The 20,033-nt window shown below is 33.3% G+C and overlaps 1 protein-coding gene and 2 pseudogenes across 1 annotated transcript; all 3 read right to left on the bottom strand.

The window, feature by feature from the left end:
- Window positions 1–517: 517 nt before the first annotated feature.
- On the bottom strand, window positions 518–6,047 carry LOC113693674 (MLO-like protein 13; annotated as a pseudogene).
- A 3,356-nt stretch (window positions 6,048–9,403) lies between these two features.
- LOC140016836 (serine carboxypeptidase 1-like) lies at window positions 9,404–11,548 on the bottom strand (annotated as a pseudogene).
- A 5,901-nt stretch (window positions 11,549–17,449) lies between these two features.
- On the bottom strand, window positions 17,450–19,951 carry LOC113693666 (serine carboxypeptidase 1-like). Its single transcript, XM_072054955.1, has 8 exons — window positions 19,445–19,951; window positions 19,248–19,355; window positions 18,885–19,156; window positions 18,559–18,798; window positions 18,328–18,446; window positions 18,089–18,184; window positions 17,875–17,980; window positions 17,450–17,739 (listed from the first exon to the last, which is right to left on the bottom strand). The coding sequence occupies exons 1-8, from the start codon at window positions 19,815–19,817 to the stop codon at window positions 17,590–17,592; spliced, it is 1,464 nt and encodes a 487-aa protein (XP_071911056.1). The 5' UTR covers window positions 19,818–19,951; the 3' UTR covers window positions 17,450–17,589.
- Between the last annotated feature and the right edge of the window lie 82 nt (window positions 19,952–20,033).

Raw genomic sequence — 20,033 nt, 5'->3', positions numbered from 1 at the left:
ATAATAAAACCCAATTCTCCCATAATTTATGATTTGAACAGTTTGAACCCATATGTGCCCTTCAGAGTGATAAAAGGGCTTTGGATTAGTACACTTGAAGATATTCAACATGATATCAAGAACAATGAATCAGCCAAAATGTCAATTTACTTACTCAAACCCAGAAAAGAAAAGCAAATCTCAAATGAATTCCGAAACAGTATGAAGTGAATCAAGTGTAGAACCAGAGCTGGGAGGTGAAATCAAAACAGTTCATCCGAATGCTCCACTCATGTAGCATTATCTCTCAACTTCTCCATTTCTTTTGTATGCAACAACATCTATAGCTAATTCGTTAAGTATGTGTTCTAATTTTGCGCCTACTAGAAATAATAGCTTCAATTAGACAAAGATTAAAATCTCAATGCTGCACAAAATAGGTAGTTAACTGCAGCTCTATAAGTGGGTAATTAAGTTGATTGACATACTAGTGAAGGCAAAAATGATAGCCAAAAATGTGTGTGCCACCTTGCAATAATTAACCATACCAAGGATAGAATATCAATTCAAATTCCATCACCATATCAATATGTAAACAGACCAGAAAGGATCCACCTACCTGATAAATTCATTAACAAAAAGAGCATAACAAAGATCCACATGTACCAGCTGAGTTAAGGATCAGCCATCAGTATTATTGGCATGAAGAATTCCAGTGACTTCTCATTCAGTTTTCTACAATGGAAGAAACTATTTTCTTGATGTCATGTACATCATTACACACCCGCCACATATACATGTGAAAATCAAAATTAGGCATGGATTGGAGGGACAATGGCCCTGAAAGCAAGATAGGGACAAGAAATCAAGAATGCTAATTAAGAAGAAAAATATTGGTTACATCAGAAATTACAAGTTTTAGTTATTAGCAACATATTATGATCATTGTACATGCATAAACATTTTTCGCAATGGAATGTGAGTTTTTTGGGAGTTTGTCTAAAACTTTACTGTAGCTTACTGTAAAAGTTTTTAAAAAAATTTTTGAAATGTATAGATTTTTGAATATTTTGAAGTGTATAGTTTAAAAATTTTGAGAAATTTTTTGAAGTTATTGTAGTTAAAGTTTTTAAAAAACTTATAGTAGACAAACTTGGCAAAAAATGTGGATTCCAAACAAGGCCGTAGTCTGACTTGATAACTGAGCCATGGAGCTTTTTGGAGAACGATACCTGCAGAACACTTGGACCAAACAAATTCTCTATGAGATTACAGAAATGGTAAGTTAGATTCAAACACAACGCATCTCTATTTCCACACATGACAGATAATAAATGGTTTCATTATTACAAAAATTGATTAATTAAGTACCCGTCTCAAATATGACAATTGACAGTCATCTTCTATTCTATTCTTCTTCGAGACTTTTAATATAATATATTAAGCAAGTTCCTGCACATATTATAGGGTTTAAAAAGAAGAAGAAAGAAAGAAAGAATGAATGAAAGGAGATGGTCCGAAATAGCACCTCTATGAATCCTACCTGTAGTGTAAAGTGTAAACTGATATAGAAACCATGCAAGCTAAGCTCTTCGTCCTTTACTTGTATGCAATGGAAAAGATATAGGATGGGAACTGACGTTAATTTGCATAAACAAAAAAACCCCTTAAATTTTCATCAAATCCAAGCATACTGGAATCTTTGGGTCTTTGGACATAGAACACTAAAATATTTACAATTCCCTTTTTTTTAAATTTTTTGGTGGGCCATTTTCATTCGTTTCTCATCTCATATAATTTTTCCATACTATACGACTACTTAATTTGACACTTCCACGAACTACTCGGTCAGTTAACGGCAAGTATCGGAAATGGAAATCCAGAGCAGCTTAGTCCAAATGGAGCTAATTGCTCTATGTTTGAATTGATAACTTCGCAATTTGAATAAAGTGGCTAAAAATATTATTATTATTTCAAGAGTACTTTTTTATTATTATTTTAACCCTTTAAACATGAGCTATCACTTAAATTAGAATCTAATCCCATCAATTATGATGCTGTTATTTACAGAAGACAAGAAAAGAAAAACACAAAAAAAAAAAAGAAAAGAAGAAACTTTTGTTATCTGCACATTTATGAATTGGATACACGATAGTACATCTTCCTCGAATTAAAAGATCACCAAGAAAATGGTGTTTGAGATTCGTTGTGATGATTAAGTTCAATTACTGATGTTGCAATAGCATCATCAAGAGTTGGATGCTCAGAAGCATAAATGCTATCCATAGATTGGCTAGCCAACATATGACTTTCACCGGTTGCAGAACTAGGTCTCCTCTTTGCCCATTTCAAAATAAGCTCGTGTATGTATTCATCGAACATGCCTTGCTTAAACATGCTACCCATCTATAATAATAAATAAATAAAAATAAAAAGTTAGGAAAAAACACAATATTTCTAGTTCAATATCAGTCAGTATCATTCTTAATTATAGTACCTGTGTGACTAAAGCATATAAAGGTAAAGTACTGTAACTGCAAAGAACTTGGACAAGTATCCTGCATAGGTGAAATATTTATCAATCGACAAAATAAGAGCAAGAAAGCTACAATATTTATTTTTCTCATTTCCTAGTAATTACCCTATAGTAAGCCTTGGGATAATAAATTCCAATTCTTCCATAATGCATGATTTGAACCCATATGTGGTCTGGAGGGTGATAAAACGGCTTTGGGTTGGTACACTTGGAAGTTATTCCAAATGAACAAGAACAACGCATCAGCAAAAATTATCAATTCACTTACCCAAACCCAAAAAAGAAAAGCAATCTCGAATGAATTTTGAAACAATATGAAGTGAACCAAGTATAGAAAAAGATTTGGGCTATGAAACCAAAAAAGTTCATCAGAAGGCTTCACCGGTGCAGCATCAGCTTCTTCATTCCTTTTCTCTACAACCTCTTGAGCTAATTCAGTAATTTTGTGCTCTAATTTAGCACCCACAAGAAGTAATAGCTGCAATTTGAACCTCATGAAAACCTTAGTAGTTGCATGAACTGAGCAGGTAACAACTATTTAAGCCGGTAATTAAGTCGATTTACTCACTACTAAAGGCATAAATGATAGCCAGAAATATTAGTACCATCCTGCAGCAACTAACCATGCATAGAAGGGCAGGATCAATATAAATTTTCCAAATGTGGTCATGACAAGAATGAAATTCAGAAGCAAAGAAGGATTTGCCAAATCCATAGACAAAAAGACCAATACAAAGACCCACAAGTACCAGCTGTTGTTAAGGATCAGGCATCAATATTGTTGGAATGACTTTTCATTGTAGTCTAGAATATGAGAAGTTGAATGTGTATAGGTAGCTAGTTATACCTTATACCAACTATTTTCTTGAAGTCCTGTTCGAGGGTTCTCATCATATAAGTGTGAAAATCGAAGTTAGGCATGGAGGGACAATGAGCCTGAAAGCAAGATAGGTGGACAGCACACACAATGAGGAATGATAGAAGAAAAATATTTGTTTACACCAGAAATTACATGTTTGAATCAGAGCAATGTTAATTGATAATTGTACACGTATAAATCCTCTTCGCAAAGCAATGTAGTCTGGCTTGGTGACTGAGCCATAAAACTGCTTGAAGAACGACACCTGCAAAAGATTTTGGACCAACAAAAAAATTTTGTATGAGATGAAAGATTGGAAGTTACTTCACCAAGCCATAGCCAAATTAAATCAAGAGAAAATGCATCTCAAAAAGATGTTTCCCACCAATATATATATGTGGTTCATTTTACTCAATTTAAGTAATTAAATGCCTTCTCAAATATGAAAGTCATCTTCTGCGAGTATTCCTTAGATATTAAGCAACTTGAAGCTCATGGTACAGGATTTTTTTTTTTTTTTAAAAAAGGTAAATAGTCCAATTTTACTCCTCTATTCCCACGTTTAGAATGATAGAAACCAAGCTATCTCTTCGTCCATTATTTAGGTGCAGGGAGAAAAAATTTCTACAGTATCAAGGAAAAAAAAAACTGGTACAAGAATCTTGATATAGGATTGAAACCATGGTAGTTTCCATAAACACAAAACCCTTAAATTCCTATCAAATCCAAGAACACTTAAGGACCAATTTGATGTTTTCCATTCATTTGCCAATTTTTAGTGGAACTTGATAGGATCAAGAAATCTGTTACAAACCAAGAAGAAAATTCATATGAAAACAGAATTTCCCTAGTTTTTCAGGGTTATTAAATGTTAGAATAAAAGAATTGGGTATTTTAATTGCTGGTATATTTTGTCTGGGATGGTCAAATTATAAGGGAGGCAAATGTAATAAACCCCTAAACTAACTACTACTTCTAGTAAATGATATTTACAATAAGCAAGTAAAATGTACTATCATATGACAATCGGTACTACAGCTAAATATTTAACATGGATAAATCAAATTATTTTTAGTACAATTCATTAATGAAGAATGTAAAGAAACTCACCATCCAACTCACAACAGCAAACTTTCTCCAATATCTCCCCGCTTTCTCCTTGAATATTCGGTGGTGGTGGATATGAATTGCATGAGCTGCAACAATGAAAAGTGCAACAAACCCCACAAAAAAAATTTTTTTTAGACCAACGAAACCAAATAATTCTTGGTAGAATAGATAGAGTCGTGGTAGAATAATTCTTAAATAGTTGCTAGTATAATTTTGTTTATAAAAAAAAAGTAATAATTTGCCAGAAAAATTACCGCTATGTGGTTGTGATATCTCGCTTCTAATTGAATTATCACAGTGCTTTCATTGTCTTATCTACGATGAGATCAAGTTTATGAATTGAAAAAAAAAAAAAAAAAAAAGATCGACTATGGGTTTTGCTAAACCAACAATTCATTTTGTTTGCTAAATATATAGATCGACTATGGGTTTTGCACTTTGAAAATTTTCTGTAACTTCTCCGGAAGATAGATATAGATTTGAGATCATATTTGATGCAGTTGTCGGAAAACAACTTTTACCAAACTAGAAATTTTTAGTGTGTAATTCAGATTTCTCGGAATGGATAACCAAAAGATAAATTAAAACCCATACTGAATACCATTTTTTTAGTTAGGGGTATTCCAGCTTTTCGACCAAACTAAATACCATTTGACCCCGTAAAATTCACTTTGCAACATGTCTTTTGAACAAAGGCAACAAAAATTCCAGCGAGACTATGATTTTCATATTATTGTACGACGAGCTTCGAATGCAGTACCTTTTCTCCTTCTAGAAGCATGGTGTAACACAGAAGATCACATGAACCACAGCCAACACAAATATGAAAATGTGCAGCTGATGCAATGCTTCCAGTGACAACAGTGGGAGTTTTCCCTGTAAATGTAATCCAACATATAAACAAGAAAAGAAAAAAAAAACAATTGAAACCACAAACATAACTTGGAAATTATCATCTTTTAAGTAGTAGAATGGAACCTATGTATACATGAATTTTGTGCATTTAGACCAGAAGGTAAAAGTAAAGATTACTTTTTTTTTTTTGGGAAACATGATACCTGGCGTGCACAAGTTTCCAAGCTCACATCTTCAGCCAAAAGCCTCCTCCCATGTTTTGCGATGTCAAGATGCTCAGAACCACCAGAGGATGCCTCAGTTTTAAGCTTGCATGGGAGCATGATGTTTGCAGAATCATGAGGAATGCATACATGGCTTATTAGACCTTGAAACACCATCAAGAGTAAGGAAATAAACCCCACAAGCATCAATTCTGCAACAATGGGAAGGAAAACAGCACATGCATTGTAAGGCAAAAGTAGTGAATACTGTTGTTGATCAGAAATTCTGGGATACTTAAACAATCACAAACCCCCCTTGACCTTTTCTAATGCCTCATACAACGAGTGTAGCTTCCGGTGCTTGAACAACTGAATTCCAAAACAACATCTTTTTTTCCTTAGGTTAAAAAGTTATTGTTTGAGCAAAAAGCCGTGGGTTGGATACTAGAGTTGCAGTTAAAGTTAGGAACTATAGATTGACCACAAGACCACAAGGTAAATCCATTGACGGCAAAGATATGTTGATTGGTTGTTGAATGATTGCCCATTAATAGCATTGGAGCTTAAGTTGACCATTGAACGAGTGCTTAATTAACTTAAAGTTTGACCCGTACTAAATTTCAAGGAGGTTATAGTTCAACATGGTTGATTAAAGGTTTTGCTGACTATTAAGCATATTCATAATGCCTCCAAATCAAGGAAAACATATATATAACAAATGAAGTATTAAAATGTAATTACAAATTTAATTGAAAAAAATACAAAAAGACCTTACATGTCTTTTAAAAGTTAAAACTAATAAAACACATAAAATTAGAAGATGTAATTAATTTTTCACTCACCATATTAATTTCTGAGAAAACATCAATATTAAGAGTCTAAAAAACTAGTTGTATTCCGTGCACTGCACGTACTCCTAAACTAGTTAGAGAAAGGGTAGGGTGAACTTATGTTTAATTTAGAAGAATCAAGCCAATATTTTGACACTTACATAGTGTCAATCAAGACGAAATTGCCTAAAATTGATTAGAACTCCACAGCTTCAGCTATTCATAAATTAGATTGCATCTCTCACCCTGAATTATTCTTCACAACAAATGATAGGCTTTTTACCTATTTGTCTCCCATTTTATCCTGTGCATTTATTAGGCGACAATTTAGTTGTGATTTGAAGGGAAAGCTTTCCACAAAATGAACATGAGAAGAATTGAGTGCCCGACCAGGTTGATAACCAATGTTTTAAAACCCGGGCCGTCAATTTAACCAGTAAAGTGAAAGGGTCGAGGTTCAACTGGTCGGACCGGTTCAACCCCGGTTCAATGAATTTTTTTAAAAATAATTTATATAAATATATATATGCACAAAATAAGACATGTAATAGACTAATTTAAAACTATATATGATGAAAAGTTTACTATTTTTGAATAACTTGAATTTTCAAAAATAAATTTTTTAAATAATAAGCTAAAACAAATAAATTTCATTTCAATTTCAATTATATCTACCAAAATAATCTTAAATCCAATCCAAAAATATCACAATATTTTGAAATTATACAAAATTCAAGTCTATGAGAATTTGACATTGTGAACTTAAATTTTAATTTACGTCTTTAGGATTTAGAGATTGCAATTTTAAAAAGAAAGTTCGGAGTTTGAAGGAAGCCAAGAGAATCGAAAACAGAAATGCAAACTTGATAAGAAACAAAAAATAAGATAAAAGTGAGTGGTTGTAGTATTAAATAATTTGGGTTAAAGAAAAATAATTCTTTTTTAACTTTTTTTCAATTTAATGGACAAAAACAAAATTAAAAAGATGGAAGAAAATATCAATAAATTAAAACTAAAGAGGTTTGATTTAAAAGGGAGTAACAAAAAAAAGAGGGGAGAGAGAGAGAGAGAGTGTGTGTGTGTGTGTGTGTGTGTTGAAGATTAAAAAGAAAGAGTCATGAAAGAATGAGATTTTGTAAGAAAAATGGAAAAAATAAATATGAATGTTTGTTATATATATATAAATAAGTTATAAAAAAAAACAAATAAGATGTAATGGTGCAATAGTTACTACATTGGTCTTGTATTATAAAGGTCTTGAGTTTGAATCTTGATAGAAGCATTTTGTAAAACTTAAAAAAAAAGGGGGAGGGGGAACTTGAAAACCGGTTCGATCTGGTTCAGCGGTTTTCACGGTTTTGACCGGTTTTTTGACAAAGTCAACACCAACACAGAACCGGACCGGTGTCATGGCCGGTTCGCGGCTCAACCGGTCGAACTGGCCGGTCCGGTCCGATTTTCAAAACACTGTTGATAACTTGGAACAAGTTTCAGGTTTAAGTTTTACTACATGTGAATTGTTTAGTCTAATTATGCCTTAGTAATGCTTCCACCATTTGAAGGTTAGTTTATAGTGTTGCTCATTTATAAGTCAATCTATATTGATCATGCTATTATGGGTTAGTTGTAGTTAGAATTGTAAATTAAGTTATAAGAATTGAGTTTTGATATGCTCAAATTTTTTGAGCTCAAACTCAACTCATCTATGATCATATTTTTGTAACTCATAATCAACTCACAAAAAAAGTTGGGTCTACTTCGGTCAAGCACAAATCTGACTAAAAGAAACAACCAACCAATCCAAAGAAGTCGTATAACACTCGAGTAAAGTTGCAATGCTAATAAAATATTGAGAAGGATAGAAGAAGGGATTTTTTGATCCTACAGGGGTAGTAGTGTAACAGATGGAGAGATAACAAACTGTATGTTAAAAAAATCTAACATTTTAGTAGTAGATACTCTAAAACAAAAAAATAACATACACACACATATTGGTAAAGAAGGGGCAGAATTTATACATACATACATATATATAATATATATATATATATAAATATAAAGGAGGGGCAGAATATATGAAATGGAAAGGGATTCTAGGGACTCAATATTAGCCACTAGAATAAGGCCTACTCCACACATACATGCGCAACGTATATACACACGCATGCACGCATGCACACAAATATTAGCACTAGTATATATATTATTTTGACTTATTAAGTGGGTCGAGTTTAGTGCAATCCAAAATCAACTCATTTTCATTCGGACAAAATACTTCGGCCCAATCTCAGCTTAACTCACACTGCACACAGCCCGATAAATTCAGGGCTGAATGGGCAAAATATTTCGGCCAAATTGATAGGCCTAGTTGTACTCTTACAATGAAAGGAGGGCTAGAGGGGTGGGATACGTACAAAAGTTACCATCTTTTCAATAGGTAGAGATGACATATAAGGTATAAGATATAAATCCTCTTTGGGATTTACTTCCAAGTGACTAGGATTTTGGTGCTAAATTTTTAACCGACTCACATGGTTGATTTCAGAACATTTGGGGAATAGACAAACCAGAAAATTTTTCTTTAAGGGAGCAAAATTTAACGTATCTTAAAACTTCCATATATACATAAATTAGTTTCAAGTTTTGTAGGGATAAAAGTTTTAATTTACAGACACCTTTTTGAAAATCTTTAATTTTCTGAAGAAAAAAATAATTTTTTAGAACTTGGCGGAGCAATGGTCCCTCCATACCCCTCCCTAGTTCTGTTTCTAAGAGGCTCAAGGACAAACATGACACGTTCTTCAAAATATGACAAACACGGAGGGCGACATAAATCTAACCCCAAAATTATAGGTGGAAACTTAAATAAAAACATGAGGAAACTATTATCTATATATGAACCTTACATTTCCTAAAAACTAGGAAACCTAATCTATCAAGTCTTGCTACTTCATGAACTAGTCTTGGTAACTCAGCCTCTAATTGAAAAGTTTTGTATCCACTACCGTTGCATCCGATATTTGCCACTAGATCAATCACCTGATTTGCTCGTCTAAAAACAGTGAAAAATAGACACAAAGACTTGCTTTAAAGACATTAGCTGGTCTACAGTGTCACAGATACTACACTGTCTGTGTCTCCGCTGCAATTTAAAATGTTCCAGTTCTTGATTAGACACTAAAACTTTGGCTTAATGATCAGCACAAACTTTTCACTCCATTACCTGTAAATCCAGACTCCAATACCACTTGATGTGATTACAGGCAACACTGTCTGGCTCGTTATCCCAATTAGAGTTTATGTAGCCACTGTGTGTAGAATTAAATTAATAAAAAAACTTAGTTTAATAAAATGGAAAGGATAGTATAAAATAAAGTATCCACTCTAGATTTCCGCTACTTACTTGCAGGCTTCCCAGGGTCCAGGGATACCAGTGGTAGTTGCATGAAGTGATTTTTGCACAGCAGGAGTATTTAGGTAAGTGAGAAGATAATTATCCGAGCATGGATTATACTTAGATATCTGTTTTAATCAAAGCGATTTTCAAAATTTTGTTAATTTAATCTTGTTTTTATTTAGAGCAGAAAGAATGAGTATTAGTGTATAGAATCAAGTTTTACTGAAGAAGGAGCATTTGAAGACGAAGAACACAAAGGAGCATATATATTGTAATCGTCGATATGGCCTTTAGCTGAATCTACTTAGCCTAGGTATGTTACGCAAGCATCTGATACTGGATCTTCTGAAGAAAAATTGCAACTGGAAGCAATACCCTGATGAATTCATTGGATATAAGGGCATATGCCCAGTAATAATCATAACTACCTCTAGTTTGAGTTTCAATATCGATGACTTCATTCCCAATCTGCAAGCAATTGACAACATATGATCATCATTTAGGCTCCGTTTGATAACACTGAATTTGAATTCTGAATTCTGAATACTGAAATAATTAATTTGCTGAATTTTAAGCATTGAAAAGAGATATATGAATGTCTGAATCTATTTATACTGTTTGATAAATATTCATAACTTAATGCTTAATAAGCTAAATTGTACAATTTTGCCCTTCTTTCTTTTAATCCAAAAAGGAAATAGAACCTATGATTTAATTAACTTAAAATTATTAGGTATGAAAATGACAATGATTGTGAAGAGCAATGCATACAATGACAATGTTTCTTTGTGTGGGAAAAGGATATGGTTTCATCATTTTGAGAATGGGAAAACGAGTTTTTAATACTCCAAAAGCACGTTCAATTATATTTCTCAATCTTGCATGTGCTTGGTTAAAGCGTTCTCCTTTTGATCTTGGACGAGAAGCATTTCGAAAATTAGACAACCAATATCTAATATTTCGATATGGTGTCATAAAACCACGTGTGTGTGGATAAGTTGCATCACATAAATAATATTTATCTGCACAAAAAATATATATATCAAAATATAAATGTTTGTGGATGAAAATTACTGCAAAAAAATACTATTGTTAAAAAAAATTTTGAATAGAGAATATCAGGTTGTTTTGTTTAATTAGATAAGGATTTTGAATAGGGAATATTAGGTTGTTTAATTAGATAAGGATTTTGAATGTAATTAACAAACATGGATATATTTGGTAGATAAGATAAATTAGTTGAAGTAAATCTCTTGATTCTTATCAAATTAAGCATTCAGCTACGATTCTTGTGCTGAAAAAAATACATACAAATTCAGCACCACTTAATAAGTTTAGCAGGTGAATTTTTATTTATCAAACACCCACAACATCTGAATGTCTGAATGAATTCAGTTTCAACACTTTTTTATGTTATCAAACAGGCACTTAATGTGTCATTAAGCTAAATAAACAAAAAAAAATGAAGAAAATTGATGATTCAAGAAAGAAAAAACTTGCAAGAATTCCTTTCAAGTTAATGACAGTATGGTTAGTCATCTTGTTGTTATGGAGGATTAGTTGACCAAGTTGATGCAAATAATGACCGGCATAGCTTTCTCCCATTATGAAGTCACCTGGTTTTGTATCTGGGAATATTTCTAGCCAATTGACTAAAAATGTATAAAAATCTGCTGCAGTTTTTGTGGCTCCGGTTGTGTAATCCGATGATGTATTTGAGTAAGCAAATCCAACACCCACAGGGGATTCCAAGAATAGTGACGTGCGCGGGGTATACATATACAATTAGCTCATTCACAATCAAGTTTTACATTTATAAACTTCTAAATAATCCACACGCGATTTATCGCAAGTATACGAATCGTGAGCGAGTATAGGGTATTAAGAGTCGATCCCACAGGGAAGATTGCAATTACCGGTGATTTTCGAATTTCTTTATTATCTAGACTACCATAAATATAAAAGTAATGAAAATTAACACTAGAAAGCTCCTAGAGATATGGAATTCCTCACTACTCTTGCAAATGAGATTACCGGTTAAGTGAATGTTATTATCTTGACTAGTTATGGCATAATTTCCTAATGTATGTGAAATCTACTCTCGTAGTGAATCAACTATACTTGTAATTAAGTCATACCTATTCTCGTGGTTATGAAATTAACTACAAGTTTCATTTCTTCTATGAAATTACATGAAACATGTCACTTAAACCACATACGTGCACCTCTACTTTCGTGAGTAAACTCCCTATGTTTATCACTTTCTTGAACTACTGTTAAATTCCAATTCTCATTGCAAATTTAACACATTAGATAATCACAATTAATGGCCAGTTAATTATGATTAGAATATCAAAAGTGATAAATAACCTGCTCAAAATAATATCACCAAATAACCAAATAAACATCATTAACAAAATATAAAAAGTTCATCCATACTCTAGGCATTAACTTTAGAAATACATAATAAACATAAAATCCAAAACTTGTATATTAACCATACTTAAGAATCCAATAACAAAAGATAAAGAGTTGGAGAAGAGATAACCCATATCACTTGAGTTTCAACTCCTCCTTCTTCATCTCCATCTTCATTCTAATCTAGCTAATATACAAAAAGGATGAATTAACTAGCTAAACTATCCTACACTAAGGAAATGGAAGAACTACATTTTTGTGGTAATTCTTGCACTCTCCAAGCTCTTGCAAAAATTGCTAGCCCCAGAGAATATGGCCGGCCTCAATTTTTATCCTAAAATTCTGATATCCTCCATTCACCTACCGTATTTTTCTTCTCCCCTTTGTTTCTCTAAATCTGGTGTTAACGAAGTCAACAAAACAAAGTTCCAGCCTCTTGATTCTACTATATATTTTTGACTTGACAATAAGCTATTTTTCTTCCTTTGTGCATCAGAAACATGTGCAGCCTACGTTTTCTCTCCAACTCTAGCTGGAAAGTAGTGTGAAGATGAGAAAAATGGCTGAGCAAATTGCAGAAATTCGGCTACCATACGCGTTTTCACTTTTGACCTCATTTCAACTGCAAGTTTCTCTATGATAGCCACTGAACTAGCTGTTATTTAAAACACAAAGGTTGTAGCCCTTTGAATTAGCATTCCAATATTTCAAGAATCATCTAATTTGGAGATCGGTGGACGGAGATATGGTCGAAATACGATAGACTGGTCAATTCTAGGCTTCAGCTTTTGACCATCCAGATAAGTTTCTGTGTTTCGACTTTTTGACCAAGAAAACGGCTGAATTGGACTTTGATATCTTCATATAAAATGTAGATATATCTCTTAGATTCAAAATGGTACCAAGATCACCTCGATCCGATCATTGTAGCTCAAGATATAGCCAAAATACCAAGATATGTCGAAACTGTCTTTACTTGAATTCCCTCAATTGAATGTTTTGTATTTCATGCCTTCTTTAAACCACTTCAATTCATCAATTATCATCCAATTTTCTTCTCAATTCACTCCAACTGATGATTGAGTCCTTAAACCTACAAAAACATGAAGTTCTTTCCGTTAAAATCTATATAAATGCAATTTTTGCCAATTAAACCGCAACATAGATATCTTGACCAAAACCCTAGTTAATTAACTATAAAACTAGATAAAACACACCAAAGCTAACTAATAAAGCATACTAAAAATACGTAAAATATCCACTTATCAAATAGCACATTTGCCTCTTTTTGTAAAATGCAAAACTCATTAGTTGAAGCTTATTCTGAATTTGTCCAAATCAATTAGCAATTGCAAACAAATCATGAGTTCTTACCAGTGTTCCAGGCATAGGGTTTTTCCACCTTTACCAACCATGGTTCACAATCATGGTCGCGGTTGCAGTTGCAGCCCTGACCATTCTACATCGGTCTCGGTATATCGGTCGCGGTCTCGGCGAGACACAAATTTTTGAAATATTTAATATTCCAAAAATTGTAAAAAAATATGATAAAAAAATAATAAAAAAATTAGCAAAAAAAAATTAAAATTTGAGCTAACTCGGGATGACTCGGGACGACTTGGTTGTTTCTATCTGTCTCGTAGACGTCTCGGCGATTCATTATCTTGGAGTCATCCCGTCCTGATATCGGATCGGGAAGCCCCGATCCGGTGACAACTCGGCCGAGTCTTTGAACCATGTTACCAACTCGAAATGGTCCAAGTTCAGTCGTTGCTCCATCCTCGAGTGAAGAGCAACCAGGTACAGTCAAATCCTATCGTTTAAGAAGTTCTTTTCATGAAATGTACACCTATCAACCAACAGCTACGAAGAATAGGGACGAAAATTGTACCTCCATTTAGCCATAGCACAAGGGGTTTGGTAGAACAGTTTTGAGACTCAGGAAAATAGAATTAAAGAGCTCTACCAGCCTCATGATCAACAATGACATACCCTGAATATTTGATCAAAATTTACATCATTTGGTTTACCTGTCAGCGTTGTGATCTTATCCTCTACCTTCACACCATGTTGGTGGCCAACATAAACTGGCGAATACTCATTTGCCGAATCCTCACTCACATGATTGATTGATTTTCTTAAGCCACAAGCCTTAACGAATTGCACAAGAGGATCATCACATCTATATTCATGTCCAAGTCCACCATAACATTGTGTAGCAGATTCCACTAGGGAGATAAGAGTGAGATATAACAGTGTTGCACCTTTCATTTTTGGGATGTATAGCTAGCTAGATATCTGTGATTTCTTTCTCTAATGGAAGGCTTCACTTTTGTGATTTCTTTCCCATTCTTGTAATTGTTGTATTCACCAGCTAAAAACGTGTGAACCAAAAGGTGAGATATTTTATAGGTTTCATGCCAAGAATGAGATCTTGCCATCTTACCAATAAAATCAACCTAAATAAAGAGAATAGAAGACCATGAAGTGAGAGGGGTCAAATAGTCAGATAACATTTAGAATGAGCAGATAAACCAAAAACGACTTCAAAGATTCATAAATTCTGCTAGCTATCGCTTTGCAATCTGCATTCCATAAGTAATAGTTCCCGAATTCTTTTTCTTTTCATGTCTTGTGTCTCATCATTATCATTACTGTATAAAAAGTATGATGAGTTTTGGCGATAGCGAGTGTAAGTGTAAGCATATTTTGATTTTAGTTTTTGTTATGTCTAAATTACCCTCGCATCATTTAATTAGAATTATTGCATGTCAATCATGACAATAATAAGAAAAATGAAAAGTTTCAATAAATCACATCTGAAGCACTTTGGTCATTAAAATTAAAAACTGGCCATTTACAACTATATTCACTAATCATTTTCTTCATCTCTAATTATTATATGTATTCAAATTATCTACAATTATTATATTCTTGTGCATGATAATTAAAGCTAACTATATTTTATATAGATATTGGTTTAGAAGAAAATCACAATTAATAAGAAGACAAAAGATTATAAATAGTTAATGAGAAAGCAAAAGGTTAAATTGATGATTAAATTCAATATATTATGTATGTCATATTGACTAAGAAAATTTCAAAAAAGTTATTGATAATTATAAAAAATATAATAGAAAAAGTTTACAACTACTGAATTTGATAAAAATTTGTTGTATCCAAATCATAATGTTTAGTATGTATTTTGCTTAGGTTTTTGTATACACTGATTTGACACAACATAAAAAATTTTCTCTTTTTACTGTCACAATCGAAATAAAATATGTAATAACTTAGTTTAGATATGATAATAGATATGATAATCTTCCATCTTCAGAGTTCAATAAACTTTAAATTGCTTTGTACATAATAGACATTTTCTACAACTAGCAATTGCATAATTTTATTTATTATATGGCTTCTTAGTCAATATCATACCAACATCTTAGCTTAAATATGATAATCTTCCATTTTCAAACTTTGTATAACTATAGAATCCACAATAAACTTTTAATTACTTTGTATACAATAAACATTTTGTATAATTACCAATTGCTTAATTTTATTCATTATATAGTTTCTTAATTTATATTATGCCAATAATTAAGATTTTGTACAAAAATTTAATATACTAAAGGTTTTATATCTTAGGAAAATATATTCACGTGCAAAGCACGTGAGTTATTACTAGTATTGTAAAAATATGAAAAAATATTGACTGAATGATAATATCTTAGAATTAGTAATAACTTGGTTAAAGTATGTTGAGGATCATGATTTGCGCTCAAAAGTTGTTTCATTAGCCCGTTGCCTTGGGTATCATAATTGGTATGTGAATCTGCTATGCTCTTTGCAAGGATGAACGTGTGCAAAGTAAGTTGCATGGTGCAATTGATGGTTTAGATATGTTTAATTTGAATTTAACATATCCCCGTATGTGCTATTAAAAGGTGAACTATTCTTCTATAACATGATTTTAAACTTTCAACATATAATTTAATCTGAATGTAAAATTTTGCTTAGAATATTTACAATTGATTTTTAAAGTCCCAAATTTACATAAAAAAGTTGCAATTCACGGACAAATTCACTACACAAAATGAATTGAAGATAATCAGAGAACTTTGCTGTGAAGAGTAAAAATCAGAAATACTTAAGCACTTTCCTTCTTATTTTCTGGCCGGATCGCATCAAAACAACTCAAATTGTTTTTATTCCAAAAAATATATACCTTGTGTTAAAAAAAAAAAAAGAAAGAAAGAAAGCAGGTAGGCAAATCTCAGGAAACATGGTTAAAGGCAGAGGAAGTTTTTCTCATTCTCAAGGGTTGGCAAATAGGTACAACGTGCAGTTAAATCAGTAGACAAGAGTTCATTACGCAAACAGTTCTTAACAATCTTGATATTAGCAATAGGTGATCAACGTTTATTCCTAACTTTGACTGTGACCTTGAAAACAAGTTAATTTATATTAATAATTTTCCTATCATGTGTAGGTTATTGTTGTGTTGCATTATTTGTTCCAATTATCTGTATCACAAAGGTAAGTTGAGTTGATCGATTATAATCTTGTATTCTTGAGAAAAAATAAATAAATTAGATAAAATTGGAATAACATGAAGATATCAGGATAAATAGATAAAGGATCAAGCCAATCATGTGGCAGATACACAATGCCAATCACAATACTGTAGCCGAAAAGTGGTTACAACTTTACAGCTTCTGTTAATACTCTTCACAACAAAAGAATAGTCTTTTTGCCAATTATTTCTATTTTATTCTGTGCATTCATTAGACGACTATTTAGTTGTGATTTGAAGGGGGAAGCATGAAAATTTGACTGCTCAGCCCTGTTGATGACTTGGAACAAGTTGTCGTGATCTGATTTAATTGTGTAATAGTAAAGGGTTACACACCAAATTTAGCATCATTTCAAGAAGTGGAAAGATAGTTGCATGGGGATGACAAATGAGGCATAAAATATAAATCCGCTTTGGGATTTACTTCCAAGTGACCAAGATTTTGCTGTTAAGCTCTTAATCATGTCACATGCTTCGGTCAAGAACAGTTGAGATTACTTTTCATGGACAATCATGACAGTTAACATGTCAAGATATTGATGTTGTTTGGTTCTTTTTGGACCCTTGTACAATCTTAAATGCTGATCAATTAAAAAGGATTTTTTTTCCTTCAAAAAAAAAAGATAAGATAAATTTTTGGCAAGAAGCAAATTCATGATAATTAACTATAGTAATTACAGAAGTAGAGAAAGTTTAGGGATTGATAATCTTGATTTAAGAAAATAGACGAGATTACAAACACAACTGATCAATACAAGGCGAACGATTCATAGGTATGTCTCAAGTCAAATGCCATTTCAGGATTGATCATACACTGTTATAATTAGCTGTGGTTGGAAGGTGGAAGCTTTCTATCCAAGAAGGATGCGAACAAAGTTAGTGCCCGGGCAGGCTGATAACTCGGAACAAGATGTCCAGCACCCCTTACTGTAACAAAGGTCAAGTTTTCATATTCCACTGCATAACCACCAACCTGAACAAGTATAGAAAATAGGGTCAATTTTGGTTTTAATTGGACAAGAACCGAAAGTAGGATTCTTCATTCTGGTTACCAAAGAAAGGGAAAAGCTAAAAAGAAAATGTCTGTTATGCAATCGATTCTTTTTACCTCGTCTTGAGTATACCAAGCATACCAAGGAGTTTTAACGGATAACCCGAGTTTGTTCAAGGCGTACCTAGTTGTTGTCACAGAACATACACTATCTGTGTCTCCGCTGCAATTGAAAATGTTCAAATTTTTAAACAGACACTAACTAGATAGGCAGGTCGATCCTCAGGCATTCATGATGTTACAGATTAGCATATCTTTTTCACTTCCTTACCTGTACAGCCAAACGCTAATGCCACTTGAAGTGAGCTCCTTGATTAAAGGTAACACTGTGTCTGGCTCATCATCCCAATTAGAGCCTATGTAGCCACTGTGCGTGCCATTAAGTTTAAAAAATAAGGAAAAAAAAACTTAGCTAAATAAAATGAAAAGGAAAGTGTAAAATTAAGTATCCAATTGTGGATTTCCTATGTAATACGGGAATAGACTAACAAAACGTCGTATGGTACGTACTTGCAGGTCTCCCAAGGTCCAGGGATTCCAGTTGTATTAGCATGAAGTGACTTTTGCACGGCAGGAGTATTCAGGTAAGTGTAAGAATAATTAAATGAGCATGGATCATACGCATTTATCTGTTTCAATCAGTGAGAGATTTATGAGTATGAAAGTTCAATTTGGTTTTCATTTAGAGGAGAAAATCAGAAAGGAATAAAAATGGTAGTGTATCGAATCAAGTTTTAGTACCCATGGAGGAGTATTTGAAGAACACAAGGGAGCATAAATATTGTCATTATCGATATTGCCTATAGCTGAATTTGCTTGGCTTTGGTATGCTTGACAAGCCTCTGTAGGTGGATCTGCTGAGGAAAAATTGCAATTGGAAACTATACCCTGATGGATTTCATCGGATATTAGGGCATGTGTCCAGTAATAATCATAAGTTCCACTGTTTTGTGCTTCAATATCGTAGTATCCGTTACCAATCTGAAAACCATGGACAAAGTATAATCATCATGTAACTGGTTAAATTAAATAAAAACAATTGATGATTCAAGAAATTTAAGACTTACAGCAACTCCTTTCAAGTTAATAACAGTTTGGTTAGTTATCTTGTTATTATGGAGGATCAATTGAGCAAGTTGAGGCACGTAATGGCCAGCATAACTTTCTCCAGTTATCAAGAAATCTCTGGTTTTGTACTCTGGGAATCTTTCTAACCAATTGACCAGAAATGTGTAAGCGTCTGCAGCAGATTTTGTGTCTCCGGTGATGTAATCTGACGATGTGTTTGAGTAAGAAAATCCAACACCAGCAGGAGATTCCAGGAAAATTATATTTGCCACTGTTTGTAGAACACAAAATTCATTGGTTGGTGCTTATCCTAAGTCTTATCAGATAAATTCACAGCTGTTTGACAAATTATCAATTCTTACCATTGTTCCAGGCATATGGGTTTTTCCACAGCATTTTTCCGCCTTTAGTAACTCGAAACGGTCCGAGTTCGTTCATAGCTCCTGCCCCGAGTGAAGAGCAACCAGGACCTGTAGTCAAATCTCACCATTTAAGAAGTTCATGAAATTTCTACCTTTAAAAACAGAACCTACAAATAATAATGGCGGTGAATTTGTACCTCCATTTGGCCAGAGCACCAGAGGCTTCGTAGATGGATTTTGAGACTCAGCAAAATAGTAGAAGAGAGCTCGACCAGCCTTAGGATCAACAGTTACATACCCTGAATATTGATCAAAATTCACGCCCTTTGGTTCGCCTGGCAACGCTGTGATCTTGTCAGCTGCCTTCAAACCATCTTGGGGGCCAATGTAAACCGGCGAATACTCGCTGTCCAGTTCCTTGTTCACATGATTGACTGATTTTCTTAAGCTAGGAGCCTTAAAGAATTTTGCAAGAGGATCATGTCCATAATATCCGTGTTCACCATAACATTGTGTAGCAGATGCGACTAGGCAGGTAAGGGTGAGATATAATACTAATGCACCTTTCATTTTTGGGATGTTTGGCTAGCTAGATATCTGTAGTTTCTTTCTCGGATACGATGCTTCCATTTTATAGGTAGCTCTAAGAACAATGATTGAATATTTTCTCACTAGTGTACTTGTCCTATTTACCAACTGAAAACGTGTGAACCTATCATAATATTTGTATGATACAATTTTGGTATACATACTCCATGGTAAACAACTCAAATTATGTAGAACCAA

Source organism: Coffea arabica, chromosome 1e (genome assembly GCF_036785885.1).
Source record: "Coffea arabica cultivar ET-39 chromosome 1e, Coffea Arabica ET-39 HiFi, whole genome shotgun sequence".
NCBI lineage: Eukaryota > Viridiplantae > Streptophyta > Magnoliopsida > Gentianales > Rubiaceae > Coffea > Coffea arabica.
Note: the sequence above shows the minus strand (reverse complement) of the source record. Positions and strands in the feature narration are given on the sequence as shown.